The 25,352-nt window shown below is 43.5% G+C and overlaps 1 protein-coding gene across 3 annotated transcripts in view; it reads left to right on the top strand.

The window, feature by feature from the left end:
* Positions 1–25,352, top strand: part of LOC125452182 (protein FAM149A-like) — a 105,315-nt gene that overhangs the window by 21,382 nt on the left and 58,581 nt on the right. Inside the window, exon 1 of one of the 3 annotated variants that reach the window (XM_048530301.2) lies at positions 22,408–22,965. The exons of the other annotated variants lie outside the window; for them this stretch is intronic. Coding sequence (XP_048386258.2) covers positions 22,841–22,965 — 125 coding nt within the window. The 5' untranslated portion in view covers positions 22,408–22,840. Of the gene's footprint in view, positions 1–22,407; positions 22,966–25,352 lie in introns of those variants that run through there. 3 annotated transcript variants of the gene reach the window in all.

Raw genomic sequence — 25,352 nt, 5'->3', positions numbered from 1 at the left:
TCCTCTGGACCCCCTCCAACCTCAGTACATCCTTGCTTAGATACAGGACCTTGGAGAATTATCACCAGAGTTGCCTGTACAAAAGCCTGCAATTCCAATGGCAAGATAGACACTCCAATTTCCATATCCCCTCTCAGGCCAGCATCCACAGCATTGAGCAGTTAGGGAGTCAGCTTCAGGGGACTTTGACATTATCTGCACACCTGGCAAATAAAAACTTCCCAAAACAAGCTCTTTTTACCGAGCTTCATTACAGCAAGCAGTTACAAAGAAGATGGGCCATCACTTCTTGCATGCCCTCAGAGCCTTCCTGAGAAAGTGTAGTTCCCCCATTGGCTTGAAGATTCTCTTGCCCACACTGGGGAAGAAGTGTCCATGAAGATGCCAACAATTTTGATAATCTCTGACAGATCCAAGTACAAACTGCTGAAGGAGCATGTGAAAATCTGAGCATCTCACCCACTGGCCTCCTTAAACTCCAGCTGCTTCACTCAGTAGCAGGGTGTCGGGATTCACTACTGGACTCTTTGGGAACCTCAAGACCCACAACTCCAGAGTGACAGAAGGTCATCCTCGATTTTAAGGAATTGCCTCGGTGGGTAAGAAGGGACAGAGTTCCAGCATGTTGATCTAGCAACAGTTTAAAACAGGATGCTGTGAGACTCGAAGGAGAATATTCAGCTGGTGATAGTCATACACTTCTGCTGACCTTGTTCTTCTCAATAAAAGAGGTCATGGACTTGGAAGGTGCTGTTGAACCTTGTTGTACCTTGTTGATGACACACTGTCGCCAAGGTGCTGAGCCTCTGCAAGCTTCTCTGCAAACTTACATACCATCCCGTCTTGGAGCTACATTGCTCTTCATTCAGTTTTGTTTGATCAAAATCCTGGAACTCCCAGCACCCTGGGAATGCCTACACCAGATGGAACACATTAAGAAAGAGGCAGCTCATGCCCACCATCTCAGTGGTAATTGAGCAATGAATTCTGACCTTAGTAGTGATTCCCATATCCCATTGAAAACGTAACAAATGTACATTAAAATACCATATACATGTTTTGGTTGATTTATGTCTTGAATATGTTCTGTGTACATTTTTGTATTCACAACCATATTGAGTATCTCTGGTAAGTGTCCCAGTTAAGCCAAAGCAACATTTTTTAGTGTGTTCGTCAACCAGACATGAAGTAACTCTGAATTTTAAATAGTTTTGCTATTGCGGAATTGACGTGCCCTCCATGAGGGGGGATAAAAAATCAATTAGCACTCACTATGAGCTTTGATGATTAACACGTCTCACAGGCACGGAATTGCCACGCAATTTGGTCTGTTGGGCAGACCTTTTGGTGACGAGCTCATTTGCAGCTGGGATAATTCCAGTGGTGATGGGGTGAGGCCATGAAGTGGTCATTAATTGAGGATCTCGATTAACAGCAGGAGTTCCTCCACGTTAGGGAAAAGAATTTGGCTATTCACCCTATCTGTGCCCCTCATGATGTTAGCAACCTCTATTAGGTCTCCTCTGAGCCTACAATGCCCCCAGGAAAAGAGCCCCAACCCTCTAACCACTGCAATATCCTTGTAAATCTTTTTGGACCCCTTTCAAGTTTCACACATTTTTCTTAAACCTGGTGATGATGAGAAAACAGCATAGTTCTGTTATGGCATATCTCCACCTAAATTAAATGCCTTTCCAGTCGTTTGAGTTTCCAGCAGTGAAAGCAGGAAATTTTGCTCATTAATATATTAAGGTGAATTCAAGGCTACTGGCTGAATTGTTTATGCAGTTTGAAATCATTTGTGCAGCAGTATAGCACAACTACAGTTTTCTTTCTGCTTTACTCAGTTTTGTACACAAATCTGCATTAGAAGGTGTGAAATGAAATATGTTGATCGTTAAGATTTACAGAGCAGTATTCATTTAGATTCTTTAATCCATATTTGTCCAATTCACCAAGTCCCATTTAACACCACCTTCGAAACATGTGCCCTCTACCACAGAGGAGGACAAAGGCACCAGGCACAGGGTGATGTAACTTCCTGCAAGTTCCCCTTCAAGTCACATACCATCCTGACTTGGAACTCTATCACTGCTGTTTCATTGTTGCAGGATAAAACAGGCTAAAACTGCCTTCCCGAAAACCCTTAAGTCACTCGAAGGATTGCAGCAGACCAAGAAAGAGACTCAATGTCACCTTCTCCAAAGCATTTAGTGATGAACAATAAATACTGGCCTAGTCAGTGACACCCACATCTCTTGACCAAATAAACAAAAATTATAGCCCAACAACAATTGTGGTTCTTGAGAAATTGGATTAGGCACTATTAATCACATTTGTTTCTTATTTTTGCTGCTCTGTTAAAATTTTCCCTATGGGCTCTTTTAGTGCACTGGTAGTGTCCCACCTCTGAGTCAGGAGGCCTTTGTTGAAGTCCCACCTGCTCCAGAGTTGTGTAATAACATCTTTGAACAGATCAATAAAGAAATTATCGAAAATGCTCCTTGGCACAGCAGCCGTCCATTCGAACAAAACTGGTCACAATAATGAGCTCCATTAAGTCCAGAGATAGTAGGAACTGCAGATGCTGGAGAATCTGAGATATACAAGGTGTAGAGCTGGATAAACACAGCAGGCCAAGCAGCATCAGAAGAGCAGGAAAGCCGACGTTTCGGACCCAGACCCATCTTCAGAAATGGGGGAGGGGAATGGGGTTCTGAAATAAATAGGAAGAGAAGGGAAGGCGGATTGAAGATGGATAGAGGAATGATAGGTGGACAGGAGACAGACAAGTCTGCGGGGATGGAGCCAGTAGAGGTGAGTGCAGTTGAGGAGCTAGGGAGGGAATAGGGTCAGTCCAGGGAGGACGGACAGGTCAAGGGGACTGGATGAGGTTAGTAGGTCAGAGATGGGGATGGGGCTTGAGGCGGGAGGAGGAGGGGATAGGTGGGAGGAAGGACAGGCTATGGAGGCTGGGACAAGCTGGGCTGGTTTTGGGATGCGGTAGGGGGAGGGGTGATTTTGAAACTTGTGAAGTCCACACTGATACCACTGGGCTGCAGGGTTCCCAAGCGGAATATGAGTTGCTGTTCCTGCAACCTTCGGGTGGCATCATTATGGCACTGCAGGAGGCCCATGATGGACATGTCATCTGAGGAATGGGAGGGGTAGTTAAAATGGTTCGCGACTGAGAGGTACAGTTGTTTATTGCGAACCGAGCGGAGGTGTTTTGCAAAGCGGTCCCCAAGCCTCCGCTTGGTTTCCCCAATGCAGAGGAAAGCCACACCGGGTACAATAGATACAGTATACCACATTGGCAGATGTGCAGGTGAACATCTGCTTGATGTGGAAAGTCATCTTGGGGCCTGGGATAGGGGTGAGGGAGGAGGTGTGGGAGCAAGTGTAGCACTTCCTGCGATTGCAGGGGAAGGTGCTGGGTGTGGTGGAGTTGGAGGGGAGTGTGGAGCGGACAAGGGAGTCGCGGAGAGAGTGGTCTCTCCGGATGGCAGACAAGGGTGGGGACGGAAAAATGTCTTGGTGGTGGAGTCGGATTGTAGATGGCGGAAGTGTTGGAGGATGATGCATTATATCCGGAGGTTAGTGGGGTGGTATGTGAGAACGAGGGGGATCCTCTTGGGGCGGTTGTGGCGGGGATGGAGTGTGAGGGATGTATTGCAGGAAATGAGGGAGACGCGGTCAAGGGCGTTCTCGACCACTGCGGGGGGAAAGTTGCGGTCCTTGAAGAACGTGGATATCTGTGATGTGCAGGAGTGGAATGCCTCATCCTGGGAGCAGATGCGGCGGAGGCGGAGGAATTGGGAATAGGGGATGGAATTTTTGCAGGATGGTGGGTGGGAGGAGGTGTATTCTAGGTAGCTGTGGGAGTCAGTGGGCTTGAAATGGACATCAGTTTCTAGCCGGTTACCTGAGATGGAGACTGAGAGGTCCAGTTAGGTGAGGGATGTGTTGGAGATGGCCCAGGTGAACTTGAGGTTGGGGTGGAAGGTGTTGGTGAAGTGGATGAACTGTTCGAGCTCCTCTGGGGAGCAAGAGGCGGGGCCGATACAGTTATCAATGTAACGGAGGAAGAAAGTGGGGTTTGGGGCCCGTGTAGGTGCGGAAGAGGGACTGTTCCACATAACCTACAAAGAGGCAGGCATAGCTTGGACCCATGCGGGTACCCATGGCCACCCCCTTTGTCTGTAGGAAGTGGGAGGAATCGAAAGAGAAGTTGTTGAGAGTTAGGATGAGTTCGGCTAGGCGGATAAGGGTGTCGGTGGAGGGGGATTGGTCAGGCCTGCGGGACAGGAAGAAGCAGAGGGCCTTGAGGCCATCTGCATGCGGAATACAGGTGTATAGGGACTGGACGTCCATGGTGAAAATGAGGTGTTGGGAGCCAGGGAATTGGAAGTTCTGGAGGAGGTGGAGAGCGTGGGTGGTGTCACGGACGTAGGTGGGGAGTTCCTGGACCAAAGGGGAGAAAATGGTGTCCAGATAGGTGGAGATGAGTTCGGTGGTGCAGGAACAGGCTGAGACAATGGGTCGACCAGGGCAGGCAGGTTTGTGGATTTTGGGAAGGAGATAGAAACGGGCATTGCGGGATTGGGGAACAGTGAGGTTGGAGGCTGTGGGTGGGAGGTCCCCTGAGGTGATGAGGTCATGGATGGTGTTGGAGATGATGGTTTGGTGCTCGGGGGTGGCGTCATGATCAAGGGGGCGGTCGAAGGAGTAGTCAGAGAGTTGGCATTTGGCTTTGGCGAAGTAGAGGTCAGTGCGCCATACTACCACTGCGTCTCCTTTGTCTGCGGGTTTGATGGTGAGGTTGGAGTTGGAGCGGAGGGCTGCCCATTCTGCGGGAGAGAGGTTGGATTGGGTGACAGGGGTGGAGAGGTTGAGGCGATTGAGGTCTCGACGGCAGTTGGAGATGAAGAGGTTGAGGGAGGGTAGGAGGCTTTGGGGTGGTGCCCAGGAGGAGGACTGGTGTTGGAGGCAGGTGAAGGGGTCAGTGGAGGGAGGGTTAGGCTCCCGGTTGAAGAAGTAAGCGTGGAGGTGAAGGCGGCGGAAAAACTGCTCGATGTCCAAACGTGACTGGTACTTGTTGATGTGTGGGTGGAGGGGGACAAACATGAGCCCCTTGCTTAGGACTGACCGTTCGTCCTCAGTCAGTGGGAGATCCGGGGGGATGGTGAAGATTCGGCAAGGCTCAGTGTGGCTGTCTTCTCTGGGGTTGCTGGCTGTGGAGGTTGTGGGCGGAGCGATGAGGTCGTCTGCTGTGGGCAGGGTTCCGTTGGTGTCGGCTGTGGGTGGGGTACTGTCGGCATTGGCTGTGGGCGGGGTTCTGTCGGTGTCAGCTGTGGACGGGGTCAAAATCTCCCCTTCCCCCACTGCATCCCAAAACCAGCTCAGTTCTTCCCCTCCCCCAACTGCATCATAAAACCCACCCAGCTCATCCCTTCCCCCCACTGCATCCCAAAACCAGCCCAGCCTGTCTCCGCTTCTCTAACCTGTTCTTCCTCTCACCCATCCCTTCCTTCCACCTCAAGCCGCACCTCCGTTTCCTGCCTACTACCTCATCCCGCCTCCTTGACTTGTCCGTATTCCCTGGACTGACCTATCCCCTCCCTACCTCCCCACCTGTGCTCTCCTCTCCACCTATCTTCTCCTCTATCCATCTTCAGTCCGCCTCCTCCTCTCTCCCTATTTATTCCAGTTCCCTCTCCCCATCCCCCTCTCTGATGAAGGGTCTAGGCCTGAAACATCAGCTTTTGTGCTCCTGAGATGCTGCTTGGCCTGCTGTGTTCATCCAGCTCCACACTTTATTATCTAGGTGCAGAAGAGGGACTGTTCCATGTAACCTACAAAGAGGCAGGCATAGCTTGGGCCCATGTGGGTACGCATGGCCACCTCCTCTGTCTGAAGGAAGTGGGAGATATTGAAAGAGAAGTTGTTGAGGTTGAGGATGAGTTCCAATAATCCATGTCCATGAGCTTCTCCTGTTATTTGATATTCTCTCTCTGACAGGCACTCTGGTCTTTCTGTCTTCAGCTTCCTACATTGTCCCAATGAAACTCAATAGAGCTTTGAGAAACAGAATTTCATCTTTTCGTTAAGGCCTGGAACAACTTCCAGACTCCAAGCCCATAGCCTTGCTGTTCCAGGACAACTATGACGCTGGCATATACCCAACAATGAGGAAGATTGACCCAGATGTGCCCTTTATACAAAGTACAGGACATTTGCTTATTCCCTGTCAGTGAGTACTTTCGCCCATCTGTGGATTTCAAAGGGACAAATTTGGTTGTGGGGTGTTCAAACATTATTTTGGTACTGCCATGTTGTGCTAAGATTCTGAATGTCACTTCTCATGTCCTTGCACGAATTGTTTTAATACTTGTTGACACAGTAACTTGCTGTTTTCTACATAAATTCCTTGGCTTGAATGAGATTGTCACATGCCCTGGGATTAGGAGAAGGATGCTATAACAGGTGAGTTGCATTCTTAACCTCATTGACAGGACTTACTTTTCAAGGTAGGTCTTGAATCACTGTTTGTTCCCAATCCTTCTTTTGATAAATAAACACTGCAGCTTTGTGAATGATTGCCACTGACACATCCATGCTATATCCCTGTCACTGCAGAATTGAAAAGTGTTTTTATAATACTTTTGACAGATATGGATGCGGTGTAGAGACATAGTGTAAAACACAAAGCAATGGTTCTTGGTGGTGAAAGAGAGAAAGAGATGTAAAATGAATATTAATTGAGATGTGAAAGAGAAAGAATGGGTTGTCTCCACTGAGAAAAAGGTAATGAGACACAAACAAGACGTTGAGATTTCGAGGCTGTGAAGTGTCTAAGCACAAAATGGGGTGTTGTTCCATAATCTATGATGTGGAGGTGCTGGCAGTGGACTGGGTTAGACAATGTCAGAGGTCACATGGCACCAGGTTATGGTCCAACAGATTTATTTGAAATCACAAGCTGTCAGAGCACTATTCCTTCACCTGATAAAGGAGCAGCGTTATGAAAGCTTGTGTTTTAAACAAACCTGTTGGACCATAACCTGGTTCAATAAGCTTGCATTGTGTTTCCTTGGAACATTGCAGAAGGCACAGGACAGAAATGTGAGTGTGAGAGTATAGTGGTTTATTGTAATGGCAGACAGGGACAGACGAGAAAATCTGTTGACAAACCATGATGCAACCTTATTTTCTGTTTAGGCACTTCATAATCTTTAGGTTTCAATATTGAACTCCATAACTTCTGCATGATGTCTATTCTACGTTTTTCTTACGTTCATTCCCTCACCCACCCAATAGCCTTGCCTTGTTTGTTCTCTAGAACTTGAACCTTTGAGACCTTGTATATAAAAAATCTCACTGTGTTGAAATGATGTTAAGTAGTTTCGGCATAAGACCTAACTGAAATTTGCGTGTGCAGACTATAATATAAACTGGCCATGATTAAGTTTCTTAATTTGATTATTAATCTTGATCTATTCGCATCATCAGTTAGAGAGTTATTGCCATACGTTCCTCAGAGGAAACACTTTAATGCAGAATGATCCACCTTCACCAGGATCCTTCCTTCATACAGAAGACCCACCTGCCTGGTTTGACCAGAGTTAATGTAAAGGGCAACTAAGAAGGACAGCTCATGAACTCGTCGTGAGCTTTTCAGCATTTTAGTGGCCAAGCTGTCCCACCATAAATTAATTCTTATTTTTCCAGTCACCCAAAACAAAACATGTCATCTAGCCATTTTAAGTGGTTTCTTTTGCAAACATCAAAGTCTTGGTAATGAACCCAATTTGTAGAAGTAAATATTGAACTATTATTAGAGATCTCATGGACATTAAATAATTTTAATGCCATACTTTAAATTTACAGCAAAACTGTGAGTAAATAACTCCAATAAGTAGGACTTCTGCCATAATTGGTGATTGTGGGTGCCTATCACATATTCTTTTACTGTTTCCCTTCGCATTTTTGGTTTATCCAAGATCTTATCTTACCACTGTTTCTATTTAGGAAGTATATTTTCTGTTGTGCTAGCTTGCTTTGTTTTCCACACAAAGCTTCACAACATGAGAGCCAGTTAATGTTTATACAAAATTGTAGCTGCTTGGCTGTGTTGATGAAGCTGGTAAACTCATGTTTGACAACCAAATAAGGAAAAGAAATTTGTAATTTTTAAAAGAGGTAGTAGAACAAAGAACAAAGAAAATTACAGCACAGGAACAGGCCCTTCGGCCCTCCAAGCCTGCGCCAATCGAGATCCCCTGTCTAAAAGTGTCATCTATTTTCTAAGGGTCTATATCCCTTTGCTCCCTGCCCATCCATGTACCTGTCCAGATACATCTTAAAAGACACTGTCGTGTCTGCGTCTACCACCTCCGCTGACAACGTGTTCCAGGCACCCATCATCTTCTGTGTAAAGAACTTTCCATGCATATCTCCCATAAACTTTCCTCCTCTCACTTTGAACTCATGACCCCTAGTAATTGAGTCCCCCACTCTGGGAAAAGGCTTCTTGCTATCCACCTTGTCTATACCCCTCATGATTTGATAGATCTCAATCAGGTCCCCCCTCAATCTCTGTCTTTCCAATGAAAATAATCCTAATCTACTCAACCTTTTTCTTCATAGTTAGAGCCCTCCATACCAGGCAACATCCTGATGAACCTCCTCTGCACCCTCCCCAAAGCATCCACATCCTTTTGAAAAAGGATCCTGACCTGAAACATCAGCTTTCCTGCTCCTCTGATGCTGCTTGGCCTGCTGTGTTCATTCAGCTCTACACCTTGTTATCTCTGTAATTTTTAAAACATTTTTCTACATTTTAAGGTTAGTGACACAGAATAAGATATCTTTAATAGGTATCATCAGCACTGTCTGCCTGGCTGAAGTGGTCAATTCTACATGTGTGACCCTAGATAAAGTTATAAAGCGATTTTAACATTGGGAGTATCACAACACCACCTAATACTGCTTTGTCCGACACTCCCACATGCCCTGTTTCCTGGATAACAACCAATGGCTAAAATTCAGGTTGTTTCCTCCCGTTGCATCCTAAGGTGGTGGAACTCAGTTGTAGCACTCCAACTATTGTCCTGGTTAAAGTCAAGTGACTCACTACAGTGTAGAGATCAACTTTGGAACCTTCATCCTCATGTTCTGTCCCATACTGTGCAATGCACCGACTTACTGAGATATTAGAAAAACCTATAGCAAAGCGCCTGCTATGCACAGAATAAGTATGTGCTGTCAAGAATCCATTCCAGTTGTTCTGTGCTGCAGGTCTCTTTGATAATGGGATTGCGTTTTGTCTATGATCGGCCAATGTCCACAGTGTATTATGCAAGACAAATATTACACATGCTGGATAATTTAAAAGATGCAAAGTCTATATTTAAAGCGCTGAGACTTTGCACTCTTATCAGTTGCATAGTTAAAATGTCTTTTGGAGGTGTTTAGATCAGAGGTCACTTGATCAAAGAAAGTAAATCAAAAATTAACAGTTTCAAACTTAAAAATTCTCATAGGGTTCAAATAGAAACATTATGACTTCCACTAATATAACATTTTAGGTAAAGAAAGTGCAAAGGAAACAACAAGTGCACAAATTCCAAGCTTTGCTTCTATGTCACAAGTCTATTTCCAACTTCTCTATGGTTTAATGCTGTGTCATGATGAAAATTTCGCAGCAGGAACCCAGCTAATGGCTGGATTACGGAACTGGAGACCTTCATTTGTTGAGGCATGCTCTTTCAAAAGAAGAGTGATTCAATAAAAGAAAAGTTTGAAATTTGAACTCTTTGGGCACCCTGAACCAAGCCATCATTTCCATGATTATTGCCAGAATATGTGCACAGATGAAGAGGTTCTCTAACCTACTAAAAACAGTGCCAGCAATGTGAATCCAGAAGTCCCATCCCTGAACATGGTTCCTGTTATTTTTGACTGTGGAATCATCTTGAGTTTACATATCTATGGTTCACCGATGCAACAGCATATGTTCAAGTACAGCTGCCTTCAAGCTGGTCTGATTTTTAACTGGTGGATATTCTAAACAAGACTTGGGCACTTCAGACTTGATGGGAGAAGGGCAACACTTCTCAGAGTATTTTGAAGAGAGACACCCTTTTAGAGAAGTATTATAACTCAAATTCACTTGAATCTGACTAGTTCACATAGGGCATGTACATGTGAACTTCACAGGCTCTGGTTTGTTTAATTCAGATTTGAATGTCTTCACTCTTTTTGTCAAATGTTCTGATTTCTTCATTAAAGAACAATGAAAAGCTCAGGCAGTGGGATCACTTTATGCTGACATTATCCGAACAGGATTTTGTTTTAGGGAGGTAACATGGCATTCAAGTTAGACTGGGGACTTTTTATAATTTGGATCGGGCTATTATCCATCAAAAATCTGAATGTGAGCCATTCGCCTTTAGCACTGGGTTCAGATGTCAATTGGTTTGAACAGCATTATGGGTGAGATTCTTGTTTAATTTTAAAATTAAGAATCTGTAAAGCTTTTTGAAAGCTGTATACGTAGTGCCCATGGCTGTCAATTATAACAAAAATACTACCAGATACCTATAATTGTCAGATACCTGCAATCTTCTGATTGCGTTAATGAGTAGGTGTTGTCAGAAGAGGAGACATGGTCCCTGAAAATTTAGTCTCTTCTTGAAGCAGAGGAGATATAGTAGGGACAATAAAGTGAATATTTTGTCGATGTTTAGTTTTGATGCATGTGCTTATACTGTGAAGACGTTTTTATTTTTGTGTAGTTCTGATTGCTGACTGAAAAGGGAAAGGATTTGTTTTAAAAAGTAATGATTGTTGAGGGATTTCTGCAGTCTATTGAAAGCAAATAACCTGATGCCCATGAGTAGGATGATCAACCGTGATGCTGAATGGTAGAGGTGGCTCAGGGCTGAATGGCCTGCTCCTTGTTTTGTATATCTCATTATGAATGCTGTTTACACAGCTGCGATTCTAGAAATACTGGGTGGTTTGCAGACGAGTTGAAGCCAAGGGCTGGGCTCAAATAGAGATTCAGCTGGCAACAATTAGCTGATTGATCTGTGGACTAATGACCAGTTAGTGATGATGACAAAGGCCTTCCGCCTGTCAATAGCTATGAGATTGGCTGTCAAGCAGCTGAACAACTTGGAGCTATGACCATGATAGTGAGAAGTCGCCAGATCTCCAGAAGCTCAGGAGAGGTGTTTGAAGAAAACCAGTTTATTCTTCCTTCAGTGGGTACTGTAAAATATGATTTGTTAATGACTTGTCAGAAACCTTCATAAGTTTGAACCAGTCACCCTGTGCCTCCTGCAAAGCAGTGAAATTACCTGAAGAAGGAAGGTCAAGAAACAGCATTCTGATCATCTCAGGAGATCCTGTGAACAGGTGCTATTGAACTGCTTTCCCAATTTTTCCTCTTTCCCTGTTACATATATTTCTTTCTTTCTTCCTGTCATGTCTGTATCTATGTGTGTTAGGGTAGCGGGGGCATGTGGTATATAAGGCGGTTAAAGTCTTTACTAGTAGAGTCGTATAGCGATGGTTCGTAATTGTTTACCTGTAGCTAGAATCGGTGTTTGGAATAAATTGTCATTCTGGTTAAGGACAGACATCTGTGCTTTCTGTCAACCTAGGTCTGAGAGACTTTTAAACACATTTTAACTTTTGCAGTGACTTTGGGAGTGGTGGGGCTTGATTTGCAGCATGCTGTGAGGAGTGACAATAGATAAGCAGTAAATTGGATTGATTAAAAATAATAGCTTTAAAAATTACTATGGACCTCTATGTTCAGGTTAATTTGAATGGCTCACCTTCCTCTACACTCTGAGCAGTAAACTTAAAAAAAAACGTTAAATCTTCTACATGAATGATCAAAAAATGCCAGTACGCCATTGGCATTGTATTAACATGGCATGTGGAAGTACTACCAGTGGCAGACTCCATAACTCTCATGTTATACTGTGTTGAAGAATGACGTTAGACCTTCAGAATTATGCACAAATAAGTCTGATTATGTCCAATAACAGTAACGATAGACAGATTTCTATTTAGCATTGGGTTGACAGGTGATACAGAGTCAGCAGGAATATAGATTTGAGGCTGAGACGGTTGAGGCTTGCTTATATTAAATAGCAGAGTAAGCTCAAGGGGCTGAATTGCCTGCTATTGCTCTAATTGATGACTTTTGATTTATTTTCATAAGAACATGAGAGTATTTTGATCAAGTACTTAGTTGTGGAGTTTACTAATTAATTTATTCTTGACCTTAGGTGCAAAAGTATGTTTATTGCACATCTTTTGAACACATATTATACCAGAATGGAGTAATTAACAACTATCTCTCCGCTGTGTGTGTATTGCATTACAAAATTTCGAGCTAGTTTGGATCAAATAATGTACAGAGGGAAACTGCTTTCCTATTATGCAATGCAGATGGAAACAACAAAGAAGTTGAAACGGGTTTTAATGTTTGTTTTCAAAATCAAAGATAAATTATTTGTAATCCTCATGCCAAATACAGAATACAAATATAAATATTGATTCTTACATAATTGTGTATTATTGTATAAAAGTCAATATTTTGCATAAATTAGCAACAATACCACTTAGACTTTAAGAAGCCATGTCAACTCTATTGTTCGTATTTAGTGGTGATACAGTAAGTTGCAGATAAAATGATTTGCGATTTAGCTGAAGTAGTTTACGCCAATTACCCAGCTGACATTAATCATTATTGTTTCACATGTGCGGAGAGATACATCAAGTTGGCCAGTATCTGAGGAGTTACTAATCATTTGAGCTGGACAAAATGATAAATGTGCAACTTTTAGAAAGGTTAGAGGGTGAGGTAAGCTCTCAGCTCAAAAGTCATATCGAGAACAAATAGAATGACTCACCCCAGAGAAGAGCCCACTGAGTGGGAACTTTATACAGCTCGATTTCATGCAGGCTAAAATGCAAGGTGTAATTAGAACTGCTGCTCAAGAAGGATCCTGTGTCCGTTGCAGAACTCTGGTTTTATTTTCTTGCAATTTTTGTTCTGCAATGCTTTCCCTGTGTACCGGATCAGGGTTTAACAATATTAGAACTAGGAGCAGTGTCTATAATTTAGCCCCTTGAGCTTGCTCCATCCCATAGTACGATCATGAATGATCTAATTTCAGCCTCAGCATCACTTTGTTGCCTACTCCCATAACCTTTTAACCCAATAATAATTCATAACGTGTCTGTTTCCTCCTCAAGTTTGTTCAGTGTCTTGGCATTGGCTCCACTCTGGGGTAATGAATACAACAGATTCTCGACCAGTCAAGAGAGCTAATTTCTTCTGTATCTTTGTTTTAAATCTACCAACCTTTAACTATGACTTCTTATCTAGATTGTTCCACAAGGGAAAATCATTCCCTTCTACATCAGTGTTGTCAATTCCCTTTAATATCTTAGAGTTCAATTAGATCACCCCTCATTCTTCTCCAATCCAGTGAGTATAGGTCTAAATGGCTCGACCAGGATCTTTGGTGAACCCACCACACTATACGCACGCGCACACACTCACATGCGATTGCACACGTGCATGTAAATCAATGGGGTGAATTTGCATTTGCAGATTTCTAATTGCAGATGCAATCTATTTAGTTCAAAATGCACACGATTTGTATGCAGTAAATGTGACATTTTATAAGTTCCGGAAATAAAACCAGTCTGATTCCAAGTTAAAACACACACAGATTCTAAACAAGTCCTCACACCTCACACCTATACCTGAGATGCCACCCCTAGTGTGATAAAACCTTTAGTTATCTTGGGACAATGACTTGAAAGAAATTCTGGGATTTTCATAATAATTAATCAAAACCTGCCTCTCCTTTCTAACTGATTGAAGATTTAACAGCCAGCTTAGGTTTGTTCAGTACATTCGCATCCGTTCTATTACCCTTTTGATCTCTTGCTTATAAATTCTGTGTCTGACGCTACCTCTCTCACATGAAGAAGGACTGAGTCTCTGAAAGCTTGTGTTTTCAAATAAACCTGTTGAACTATAACCTGGTGTCGTGTGATTTTTGACCTTGTCCACCCCAGTCCAACACCAGCACCTCCACTTCAATCTCTCTTCATAAGACAAACCGCTCATCTCTGGAATCAATCTCGTGAAATTTTATTGAACTGCTTCCAATGTAAAACTTGCAAGTAATGAGACTAAAACTGTATACGGTTCTCCAGATGTAGTCTTATCACTGCCTTGTACAATTGGAAAAACACACTTCCCTACTTTTGCACACTATTCCTTTAGCAATAAATGCTAAAATAATTCTGCCCTCCTTATTTCCTGCTGTAGCTGTATACTGTACCTAATTCATGTACATGGACAGTCTCCCAGCACTGACACATTTTGAAGTTTTTCTCTATTGAGATGATAAATTGCCTTTTTATTCTTCTGGCCAAAGTGGATAACCTCACATTTAAACTCCATCTGCCAAATTTTGGCCCATTCACCTAACCTGTCCATTTCCTTTTGTAAATTTCTTACTTCTTTGTCACAGCTTACTTTCTCAACTGTTTTGGTGTCAATTGCAAATTTGGTGATAGTACTTTCCATCACTTCCCCCAAGTTATGAATGTAAATTGTGAACAGTTAGGCCCAAGGCCCAAGCCATGTGATATTTGAGCACCTTTATGAAAATAAAATGTAATGATTATCGATTTGACATTGCCATGTTGAAAGTCTGGTTTTTAAAACATTGTTTGCTGAACTAACAGTTTCCATGAGTTTACCAGCCGTCTGCCACATGTGCTTTAGTACATTTCCCTCTGACCCTCCCTGCCATTGTAGGACACAGAGTACAATCTGGGTGGAGGGACCCTGCTCCATAATGGACCACATTGGCTCTGGAGATTTGCTTGGGTCACTGGGTGGCATCTTGCCAGGGGGAAGGTTGACCCACTGTGGAACATCAAACAGTCAGAGGGGGCAGGGCGGATGAAGGTGATGGGTCTGGCCACTCCTGCAGTGTCCTGAGTAGACACTGTGGAGGGTCTTGTGTTTGGGTGCCTCATGGCAGTGCCCTGTCTCCATCTGAGGAGAGGGCACCAGGATAAGGGAGAAAGATCCTCATCTCACTCTGAATCTGCGTTATCGTCCTGAAGACAAATGCATGGGGTGATGCAGAATGGGTGTTCTTGACTCTCTTGCAGCTCTTGAGCGCCCTAGGCCTGTCTCTCATTGGCAATTTCAATGGAGCAGACAGACTGTAGTGGGCTGCACTGCAGCAGAGCCAGTTTGAGAACAGGCAGTGTGTCAGTGGACTGGCTGCATCATCTCAGCTTCTCCATGATGAGGGTAAGTGCCTCCTGTACGTCTCCCTGCTGCTGCTGCTCTTTCTTGTGCATCTGGATAAAGATCCTCGTGGCTGGCATCACAGGGTCATCTCCTGCTTAGTCTTGCCAATTCTCTGAATGCAAGTGGCCTGCGGTGTTTCTCCTTTGCCCATCTGCAAAGCAGTTGCTGTGCAGCCTTACAGAGCTCTCTCAGTATTCACATCTGCATTGCTGGAAGGAGTCCACAAGGCAGTGCAGAAGCTCTAATACTTTCCCATGATGAGGCCAGGCAGCTCTCCCTTATAAGAACAGGCTGGCCCTTCATGTTTCAAAGTTTGCGGCTGATGCACAGGTGGAGGGTCGGTAGTGTTGAGGAAGCAAGGAGGCTGCAGAAGGATTTGGACAGGCTAGGAGAGTGGGCAAAGAAATGGCAACTAGAATACAATGTAGGAAACTGTGAAGTGTTGTGCACTTTGGTAAGAAGAATAGAGATGAACACTATTTTCTAAGTGGGGCAAGTCTTCAGAAATCTGAACCACAAAGGGACTTAGGATTCCTAAATCAGAATCTCTTGAGGTTAACATGCAGGTTCAGTCAACAGTTAGGAAGACAAATGCAATGTTAACATTCATTTCAAGAGGTCTAAAGTACAAGAGATGTACTTCTGGGGCTGTATAAAGCTGTGGTCAGATGGCATTTGGAATATTGTGAGCAGTTTTGGACCCTGTATCTGAGAATGTGTTGGCCTCGTGGAAGGTCCAGGAGAGCTTTGCAAGAATGATCCCAGGGACGAAGGCTTGTCATGTGAGAAACAGTCGAGGACTCTGGATCTGAACTTGATGAAGTTTAGGAGGACAAAGGGGAGATCTGATTGAAATTCGTAGAATACTCGGAGGGTTGGATAGAGTGGACGTGAAGAAGATGTTTCCACTAGTAGGAGAGACCAGAACCAGAAGGGACAGGCTCAGAGGGAAGAGACGAACATTTAGAACAGAAATGAGAAATTTCTTCAGCCAAAATGTGGTGAATCTGTGCAATTCATTGCCACAGAAGGATGTGGAGGCCAAGTCATTGAGGATATTTAAGGCAAAGGTAGATTCCTAATTAGTAAGGGGATCAAGTGTTATGGTTAGAAGGCAAGAGAATGGGGTTGAGAAACACATCAGCCATGATTGAATGGTGGAGCAAACTCAAAGGGTCAATTGGCCTAATTCTGCTCCTATATCATATGGTCTTGTGGTGTTATACACCTATAGGACATAGGTGTCAGTATTGCAGGCACTAGTTAGTTGTGGTGTTCAGTGCCTGGTTAATGTGACCATTGTAGTCTAATTTATGCAAGTATTGGGATATAGATGTCTCTGCATCCACACACAAGCAGTCCCTGTCTTCTCCTGCAAGGGTAAGAATCCTTTCCTCTGAAATGATGACGGCAAGGGCATCTGGCATCCCATCACCTGTACTGTGCCTTGGAGCCCTGTTATGGGCTGTCTTCTCCTGTCATTACTTCATGGGGATGAATGAATAAGACACGATAGAGGGCCCAGCTGTTGGGGTTGGTGCACATGGGAGAAAGAATTGTTTCACTCATGAGACATGGGCATTGCTGGCTGGACCAGCATTTATTGTCCAAACCTAGTTGTCTATGAGAAGGTGGTGGTGAGCTGCTTTCTTGAACTGCTGCATGTCGTGGGAGATGCAGACCCAGGACTTTGACCTAGTGATTGCGAAGGAAAAGCAATACATTGCTGTGTCAGGATGGTGAGTGGCATGGAACGAAACTTGGTGGCGTTTCCATGTATCTTTTACCCTTGTCTTTCTAGATGGAAGTGATTTCAGGTTTGGAAGGTGCTTTCTCAGGTTCCTTGATGAACTTCTGCCATGCGTCTTGTAGTTAGTACACACTGCTGCTACTGAGCATCAGGGGTGGAGCAAGTGAATAGTTGTGAAAGTAATTCAAGGGAGTGATGAGGCAGTACAGAGGTCATGCAGGGTTAGGGGAGGATAGGGAGGATAGGGAGTGTGAAAGTGTTCGAGGTAAGGTGTTTGATGCGACAGAGGATCTGCCAGAGTTTGTGTCTTGGTGTGAGCTGGATGTGTTGGGACAGGTAAGAGAGAGGTACCAGAGAGCTGGGTACAGATTTCACCTTGGTGGAGGTGGGCTTTTTCCGGAACTGCTGCCTAGTCCACTTGCTCCTGGAGATGGCACTGACCTGGGAAGTGAGCTCCCACCAAGTTGGCATGGTATAGTGACATGGCATCTTCTGCTAGTCCACTATGCAAAGGACTCCTCTCCAGCAAATTGACCTTGATGCTGGCCTCCCCTTCGTCACCATCGCTCGTCACTCCTTCCACAGCCAAGGAGCACGTATTCCAGATGGCACCATCCTGCAGGGAGGAAGCGGGGCTGTGGAAGGTGGCACGGCCACAAGGGATGCTGGTCTTGGGCATTTCCGCTGAGTGGCGAGTTGCCTGGGACAACGAGTAGTGGGATGAGGCAGAGACAGGACATGATTCTTGCACGAGAACACAAACTGTGACTAGCTGGTAAAATATGCCAAGAAAACTCAGTCGACCTTACAGTGAGAATCACCCCATGTATTGAACGTAGAACATAGAACATAGAACAATACAGCGCAGAACAGGCCCTTCGACCATCGATGTTGCACCGACCTGTGAACTAATCTAAGCCCCTCCCCCTACACTATCCCATCATCATCCATATGCTTATCCAAGGGCTGTTTAAATGCCCCTAATGTGGCTGAGTTAACTACATTGGCAGGCAGGGCGTTCCACGCCCTCACTACTCTGTGAGTAAAGAACCTGCCTCTGACATCTGTCTTAAATCTATCACCCCTCAATTTGTAGCTATGCCACCTCATACAAGCTGAAGTCATCATCCTCAGAAAAAGACTCTCACTGTCCACCCTATCTAATCCTCTGTTCATCTTGTATGTCTCTATTAAATCTCCTCTTAGCCTCCTTCTCTCCAATGAGAACAGACCCAAGTTGCGGCTTGAGTTGAACTTATCCAAACAACTGTAAGGCTCACCCTGTGGTTTTTGTTTCATTTCAGATTTATTCAATGCGGTCCAGGGAAACCTGGAGGTTTGTTTTCAATGCAAGCATCGTAATGAGGTTTTGTATTTTTAAGCAGGAAGTGAATGGTGCTGTGAGAACGCACAAGCATGCCTGTGAAATTTTGGACAAAGATGTTGAAAATTGATTGAAAACAAGCATTGAATACATTTTTTTTAAGATGAAACAATCAGAATTATAATTCTTAAGTTGTGAAAATTCATCAATAAATTAAAAGTGAGGGTTTGGTCTTTTTGATGCTGAAACATGAATGTCCTCAACGTAGGAGGCACAAAGGCAAAATTGAGATGATAATTCAGGGCATCATTTTTCAGAGTTTTCTAGCGTGAGGAATGCTGTAAATAGTGAAGATGGTAACAGATAGCAGGAGTCACTGTACAACCTTCCAATCTTGATTGGAGTCATAGAAGTCTGCAGCACCGAAGAAGACATATTGGTCCATCGAGTTTGCAACTGGGCTAGGTGTTGTTAGAAATAGTTGAATTGGGCACATTTTGAAAGTTAATCTGTGCTCACAGTTGAGGATGGTGTATTTTTTTAACCAGTGGATATGAAACATTAAAACATTTGAATCTTCTTTAGCTTGTTTAATGCACTTTGTTGCAAACCTCACAATAAGACTGATATCATAGTAATTATTTTTAAAGAAATATTCATTTGTAGTATGTGGGTATCGCTGGATGGCCAGCATTTACTGCCCATCCCCAGTTGCCCCTTGAGAAGGCGGTGATGAGTTACCTTCGTGAACCACTGCAGACGCCCTGCTGTGGATTGACCCACAATGCCGTTAGGGAAGGACTTCCAGGATTTTGACCCAGCAGCAGTGAAATAGCAGTGATATATTTCCAAGCCAGAATGGTGAGTGTCTTAGAGACATACCTCAAGGTGGTGATGTTCCCCTATACCTGCTGCCCTTACCCTTCTCGATGGAAGTGTTCATGCATATGGAAGTTACTGTCTGATGTTCTTCAGTGAATTTCTGTAGAGCATCTTGTAGCTAGTACACACTGCTGCTACTGAGCATTAATGGCGGAGGAAGTGGATGCTTGTGGATATAGTGCCAAAAAAGTGAGCTGCTTTGTCCTGGATGCTGGCTTCTTGAGTGTGTTGGAGCTGCACTCATTCGGCCAATTCAGAGTATTCTATCACACTCCTGACTTGTGTCTTGTAGATGGTGGACAGGCTTTGGGGAGTCAGGAGGTGAGTTGCATGCTACAGTATGCATCACCTCTGACCTGCTGTTGTAGCCACTGTGTTTATGTGAGAGTCCAGTTGAGTTTCTGGTCAATGATAACCACTAAGATGTTGATAATGGGGATTCAGTGATGGTAACGCCATTGAATGTCAAGGGGTGGTTTTTAGATTGTCTCTTATTGGTGATGGTCACAGTCTGGCATTTGTGTGGTGAGAATGTAATTTGCCACTTGCCAGCCTAAGCCTGGATATTGTCCAGATCTTGTTGCATGCGAACATGTACTGCTTTAGTATCTGAGGTGTCACAAATGGTGCTGAACATTGTGCAGTCATTGGTGAACATCCCCACTTCTGACCTTATGAGGGCAGGTCGTTGATCAGGCAGCTGAAGATGTTTGGGCCTAGAACACTACCTTGAGGAGCTCTTGCAGAGATATCCTGGAGTTGACATGACTGATCTCCAACAACCATGACCATCTTCCTATGTGTCAGGTATGACTCCAACCACCTGATGCCTATTGATTGCAGTTTTACTAGGGCTACTTGATGCCATACTCGATTGAATGCAGCACTGAAGACAAGGGCTATCACTCTTACCTCACCTGTGAAATTCAGCTGTTTTGTCCAAGTTGAAATTATGGCTGTAATGAGATCAGGAGCCGAGTGGCCCTGGCTGAACCCAAACTGGGTGTCACTGAGCAGGTGATTGCTGAGCAGGTGCTGCTTGATAGCACTGTCAATGACACCTTCCATCAGTTACTAACTGATGATCAAGAGTAAGCCGATGGGGTGATAATTAGCTGAATTGGATTTTCCCTGATTTTTATGTACAGGACATATTTGGACAATTTTCCACATTGTCTGGTAGATACCAGTGTGGTAACTGAACTGGAACAACTTGGCGAGGGCAGCATCAAGTCCAGGAGCACAAGACTTCCATACTGTTGCTGGAATATTGCCAGGGCCCATAGACTTTGCAGTATCCAATGTCTCCAACTGTTTCTTGATTTCACACTGAGTGAATCACATTGGCTGAAGACTGGTATCTGTGATGCTGGAGACCACTGGAGGAGGCTGAGATGGATCATCCACTTAGTACCTCTGGCTGAAGATTGCTGTGAATGCTTCAGCCTTATCTTTTAGACTGTGCTGGACCCTTCCATGATTGAGGACGGGGATATTAGTGGAGCTTCCTCCTCCAGTGAATTGCTTAATTGCCCTCTACCATTCACGAATGGATGTGGCAGACCTGCAGAGCTTAGTTCTGATTGGACGTGGGATCTCTTAGCTCTGTCTATCACTTGCTGCTTTTGCTGTTTAGTGTGCAAGTAGTCCTGTTTGGTGGCTTCACCAGGTTGATACCTCATCTTCTGGTATCCCTGGTGCTGCTGCTGACATGCCCTCCTGCACTATGATGATCCCCTGACTTGATGGTAGTGGTTGAGTGGGGGATATGCTGGGCCGTGAGGCTACAGATTGTGCTGGAGTACAATTCTGCTGCTGTTGATGGCCCACAGTGCCTCATGGATGCCCAGTCTTGAGTTGCTAGATCTGTGTGAAGTCTGTCCCAATGAACACGGTGATAAGTGCGATACAGCACGATTGAAGTTATTCTTGTGAAGGTGGAACTTTGGCTCCCTGTGCGATGGTCGCACTTACCGATACTGTCATAGACAGATGCAAATACAGCTGGCAGATAAGTAAGGATGAGGTCTAGTATGTTTTTCCCTCTTGGTTCCCTCACCACCTGCTGCAGACCCAATCTAGCAGCTATGTCCTTTAGGACCTGATCAGCTCAATCAGCTGCTGAGCCACTTTGGTGATGGACATTGAAATCCCGCAACCAGAGCAGATTTTGTGTGTTTGCCGTCCTCTGTGCTTCCTCTAAGTGTCGTTCAGAATGAAAGTGTTGTTCAGCTGAAAAAAATTGGTTTGCCGTGGAATTGTCTCATTGAACTGTGCCATGTTACTGAGGAGATTGGGAGCCATTGCAATTGATTCTTGACTATCAAGGGAGTCAAAGTTTATTGGTGGTAAGTGGCAATGTGTAATTAAGGGAACAATAGGACCAGCCATATTATTGAATAGTGGGGCAGGATCGAGGGGTTAAATAGCCTACTACTGTTCCTAATCCATTTGTCCATGATGTCTGTATATATAACCAGAAATGCCACCAACAGCATGGGTTCAATCCCTGCACCGGCTGAGGTCACCGCGAAGGACTTCCTCACTCAATCCCTCCCTTTGACCAAGGCATATTGACCTTCAGGTTAAACCACCATCTGTAATGTGAGAACAGCCTAATAGCCTGGTAGGGCTATTGCAATTTTACCTTTTACTAGAAATTAATAGTCAATTCATGAAGAATTTCAAGTTCACACTCAGTACGGTAATTTGCTGATTGATAACTGAATTATTTAGGGAATTCATATGTAGGATTTATGAATGTCTGATTTGCATTCAAAACAGATCAAGAAATAAGTGAACAAAGTTACAGTGCAAATTTTGCAATCTACAACAGTCATTCAATGTACACTGTTCTCTTTTGGGTGAAGGTCATTTTCCTAATTTAAATTAGCAGTAGCTTTTTGCTGTTATATTAATGGTACTTTGTGACTCTGCACTAACAGCTTATTGATGACCATTTCTATGCAGCTCACAGTGGCTGTTGCTGTGGTTTGCTGCTTTGCCTGAGGCTAGTGGGAGGAGAAAAGTAATTTTGTAAACTCCATTCTATATTAATGTTACTGTGAGTCACCACGTAGCTGTCACTTACTGCAGACCATTCTGCTCTATTCAGCATCAGCAGGACAAATAGCAGCCAACAAACACACGACTCTTTTACTGACACACGTGAAGCATGATTTTATCTCTGAAAGCAGTGTATGTGTGCACAGTAATTTGGCTGCAGCATGGTCTGCACAGTGGATGAAGAAATGCAATACTTAGATGATGCAGAAGAGCTGCTGTGGCTATCATGGATATTTAATGTTTGCAAATTACGTGAACCCTTTGGAAAACTCTATCTGCATTTTGCATTATTTTTCTGAAAATTTCAAGATTGCCAGGTGGATAAATGCTGCCTTGGAATGGACACACTAGCAATATTTGCTTCTTTGCTTTTCTTTTGCGCTATGTGATCTGAATCAGGAAACATTTCTTCGATCTGAAGGGTGTGTGATTTAATGCTCGACTGATGTATGGTGCCAGTGCTGTGCTTCCTTCCAGTTTTGCCTATCATTCCAGTAACCTCCAGCAACTGTATAAAGGCAGCAATAAGGAGGATCAGTTGAACAGAGACCTGGGCCTCATTATAATAGGGTGAGTAAAAGATAGATCCACTGGTAAATTTAGTGATCTTTTGTTCTGCCTAGTAAAGCATTGTGCATCTTCCAAAACAGGTCTGCATACAGTTTCAGTATCTAAAAATTCACAGAATGTTGATCAATCTTTATTAAAACCAGATGATAATGGTTATAGTTACATAACTGGGGAACAGTTTTGTAAGATTCTTTTCTTCTAATATATCTTGTGGACAAAGAGTTATTTTTAAATCCATTTCGTGTGAATAATTAAGATTCACACCTGTGCTCCTAGACATTAAACGACTGGTATTTTCTCTTTTTATTGTTGCTTATGGAACACTGCTGTTGTTGATTTCATTACTTCAGCTGAAAAGAACAGAAAGAAACCTGTTTTTGACATAACAAATGAATTGAGATATTTCTATTCATTGTACTGTCTTGTTTATTGATCCCAATCAGATTTACTTCTTTGCAATTTAATTTATTTTTTCTGTTGAAACTGGCGCCATTTCTTTTAATTAAAATAAGGCTGAAATTTGATGGGATTCTTTTTTACTGCAGTGATAGAATGTTCATTGTCTTCCAGACAATAATTTAAAGATCATACAGATGTACAAAATTGGCATTGAATTCAAAATTTGTTCTGCAGGATTTGAATTTAGGCATTACCATGAACAACCTTCTTAAGTATGAAATAGTGGGACTAATAATTAACTTTCAATATTTTTACATAGAACATAGAACATTACAGCACCGTACAGGCCCTTCGGCCCTCGATGTTGTGCCGACCTGTCATACCAACCTGAAGCCCATCTAACCTACACTATTGGTATTTTATGTCTATAATTATCTGTTGAAAAAAATGTAAAAGTGAAACTGATGCAGTCGATCAGTTGACTGCCAAGGAAACTGTGCTTTTTATTTCTGTTCACTTCAATAGGAATCAAAATGGGCCATTTCCAAGGTCAGCAATTGATCAGGATCACTAGATATACAACCAAACAGCAAACTAAAAATCTATCCTCTGATCTTCTTTTTGTTTGAAAGTATGAATTGATTTTGTGGTCAGCAGCAAGGAATGATGCTTGGTATTCACTGGAAAGAAAGTTCCCTACAAGGTCCTGGGCTCGGATTTTCATGATAAAAGTGAATAATACCTGATAATGGATGGGAGATCAAGATACTCTATTAACCTGTGTTTGCTCCTTATTATGTGGGCTGGACAAAAACTATGGTTCCTGCCTATTTAGTTGAGAGTATACTAAGCATATCAGTAAGTTTCTGTATATGTCAGCAAGCAAGTATAACACTACTAAAAGCCAGTCTGCACCTGTTCCACCTTTGGGTGACTGTGTAGAGTTTGCATGTTCTCCCCATGTTTGCGTAGGCATCCTCTGGGTGCTCGACTTTATTCCCATAGTCCAGAGATATGTAGGCTAGGTGAATAAGTCATGGGAAATGCAAGGTTATAGGGTTAGGTTGGTTGGGGTTGGTGTCTGGGTGTGATATTCTTTGGAGGGATGATGTCAACACGATGGGTCGAATGGCCTGTTTCCACACAGGAGGGATTCTGCGACTGTTTAGAAGAATCCCTACAGAATCAGTACATTTGATTGAGACATGTATTGCAACTACCTGCAAATCTCTGAGTGGTTTCCAGGAGAAGTGACAATGATGTGAAAAGGCGTGCTTCTAGGTTCCTGCTGAAGCAATTGAGGTCCTAGGACAGGGAGTGGATGACAGAGACAGGCCCTCTTCCCAAAGGGAGCAATGAAGCTAGCTGGAAAGTTACTGAAATGACAATTTGAGCAGATAGCCATGATGGTCAATGTAAAATAAGCAGGATGACTATGTTAATAATAATAATGTAACCCTGACAACAGCAATCACATGCTATCAAACATAGAGGAGTGGAAGAACTGTGCTAGATAGCTGCAGTCAACATTATGAAAGCCTGGCTTTCACACAAATAAATAACATGGTATGTGAATTTCAGTACCAGGATAATGCTGGGTAAGCAACAATCCCGAAGAAGGAGGATCATATGAAATAGCACATCCTTTCACTTGTGAGCAATAAGGAAGCTACTCACCATACTCAACCAGCTTGCATTTGCAAAGCTCACAGCACGGTGTCCAGCATTAGATGTTCATCTATGATTATGCAATATTTGCTAAATAATTTTGAGTGTGCAGTGATTTATTTGACAACCAATTTAGGATTGTCAGTTAGACTTGCTATGTGGCCCATTTGTGCGAACTGGAAGCTAGTCAAAAAGAACATAGACCATTCGTTTTAACTCAACAAGAAAGGCGATATGCATTCTCTGGTTCATTCCTCAGGATAGTGGCTTATCTATTGAAAATCAACGTGTCTGGGTAGAGATTTAAATAAAGTTTTTGG

Source organism: Stegostoma tigrinum, chromosome 1, assembly GCF_030684315.1.
Source record: "Stegostoma tigrinum isolate sSteTig4 chromosome 1, sSteTig4.hap1, whole genome shotgun sequence".
NCBI lineage: Eukaryota > Metazoa > Chordata > Chondrichthyes > Orectolobiformes > Stegostomatidae > Stegostoma > Stegostoma tigrinum.
This window is presented reverse-complemented; position numbering and strand designations above follow the sequence as displayed.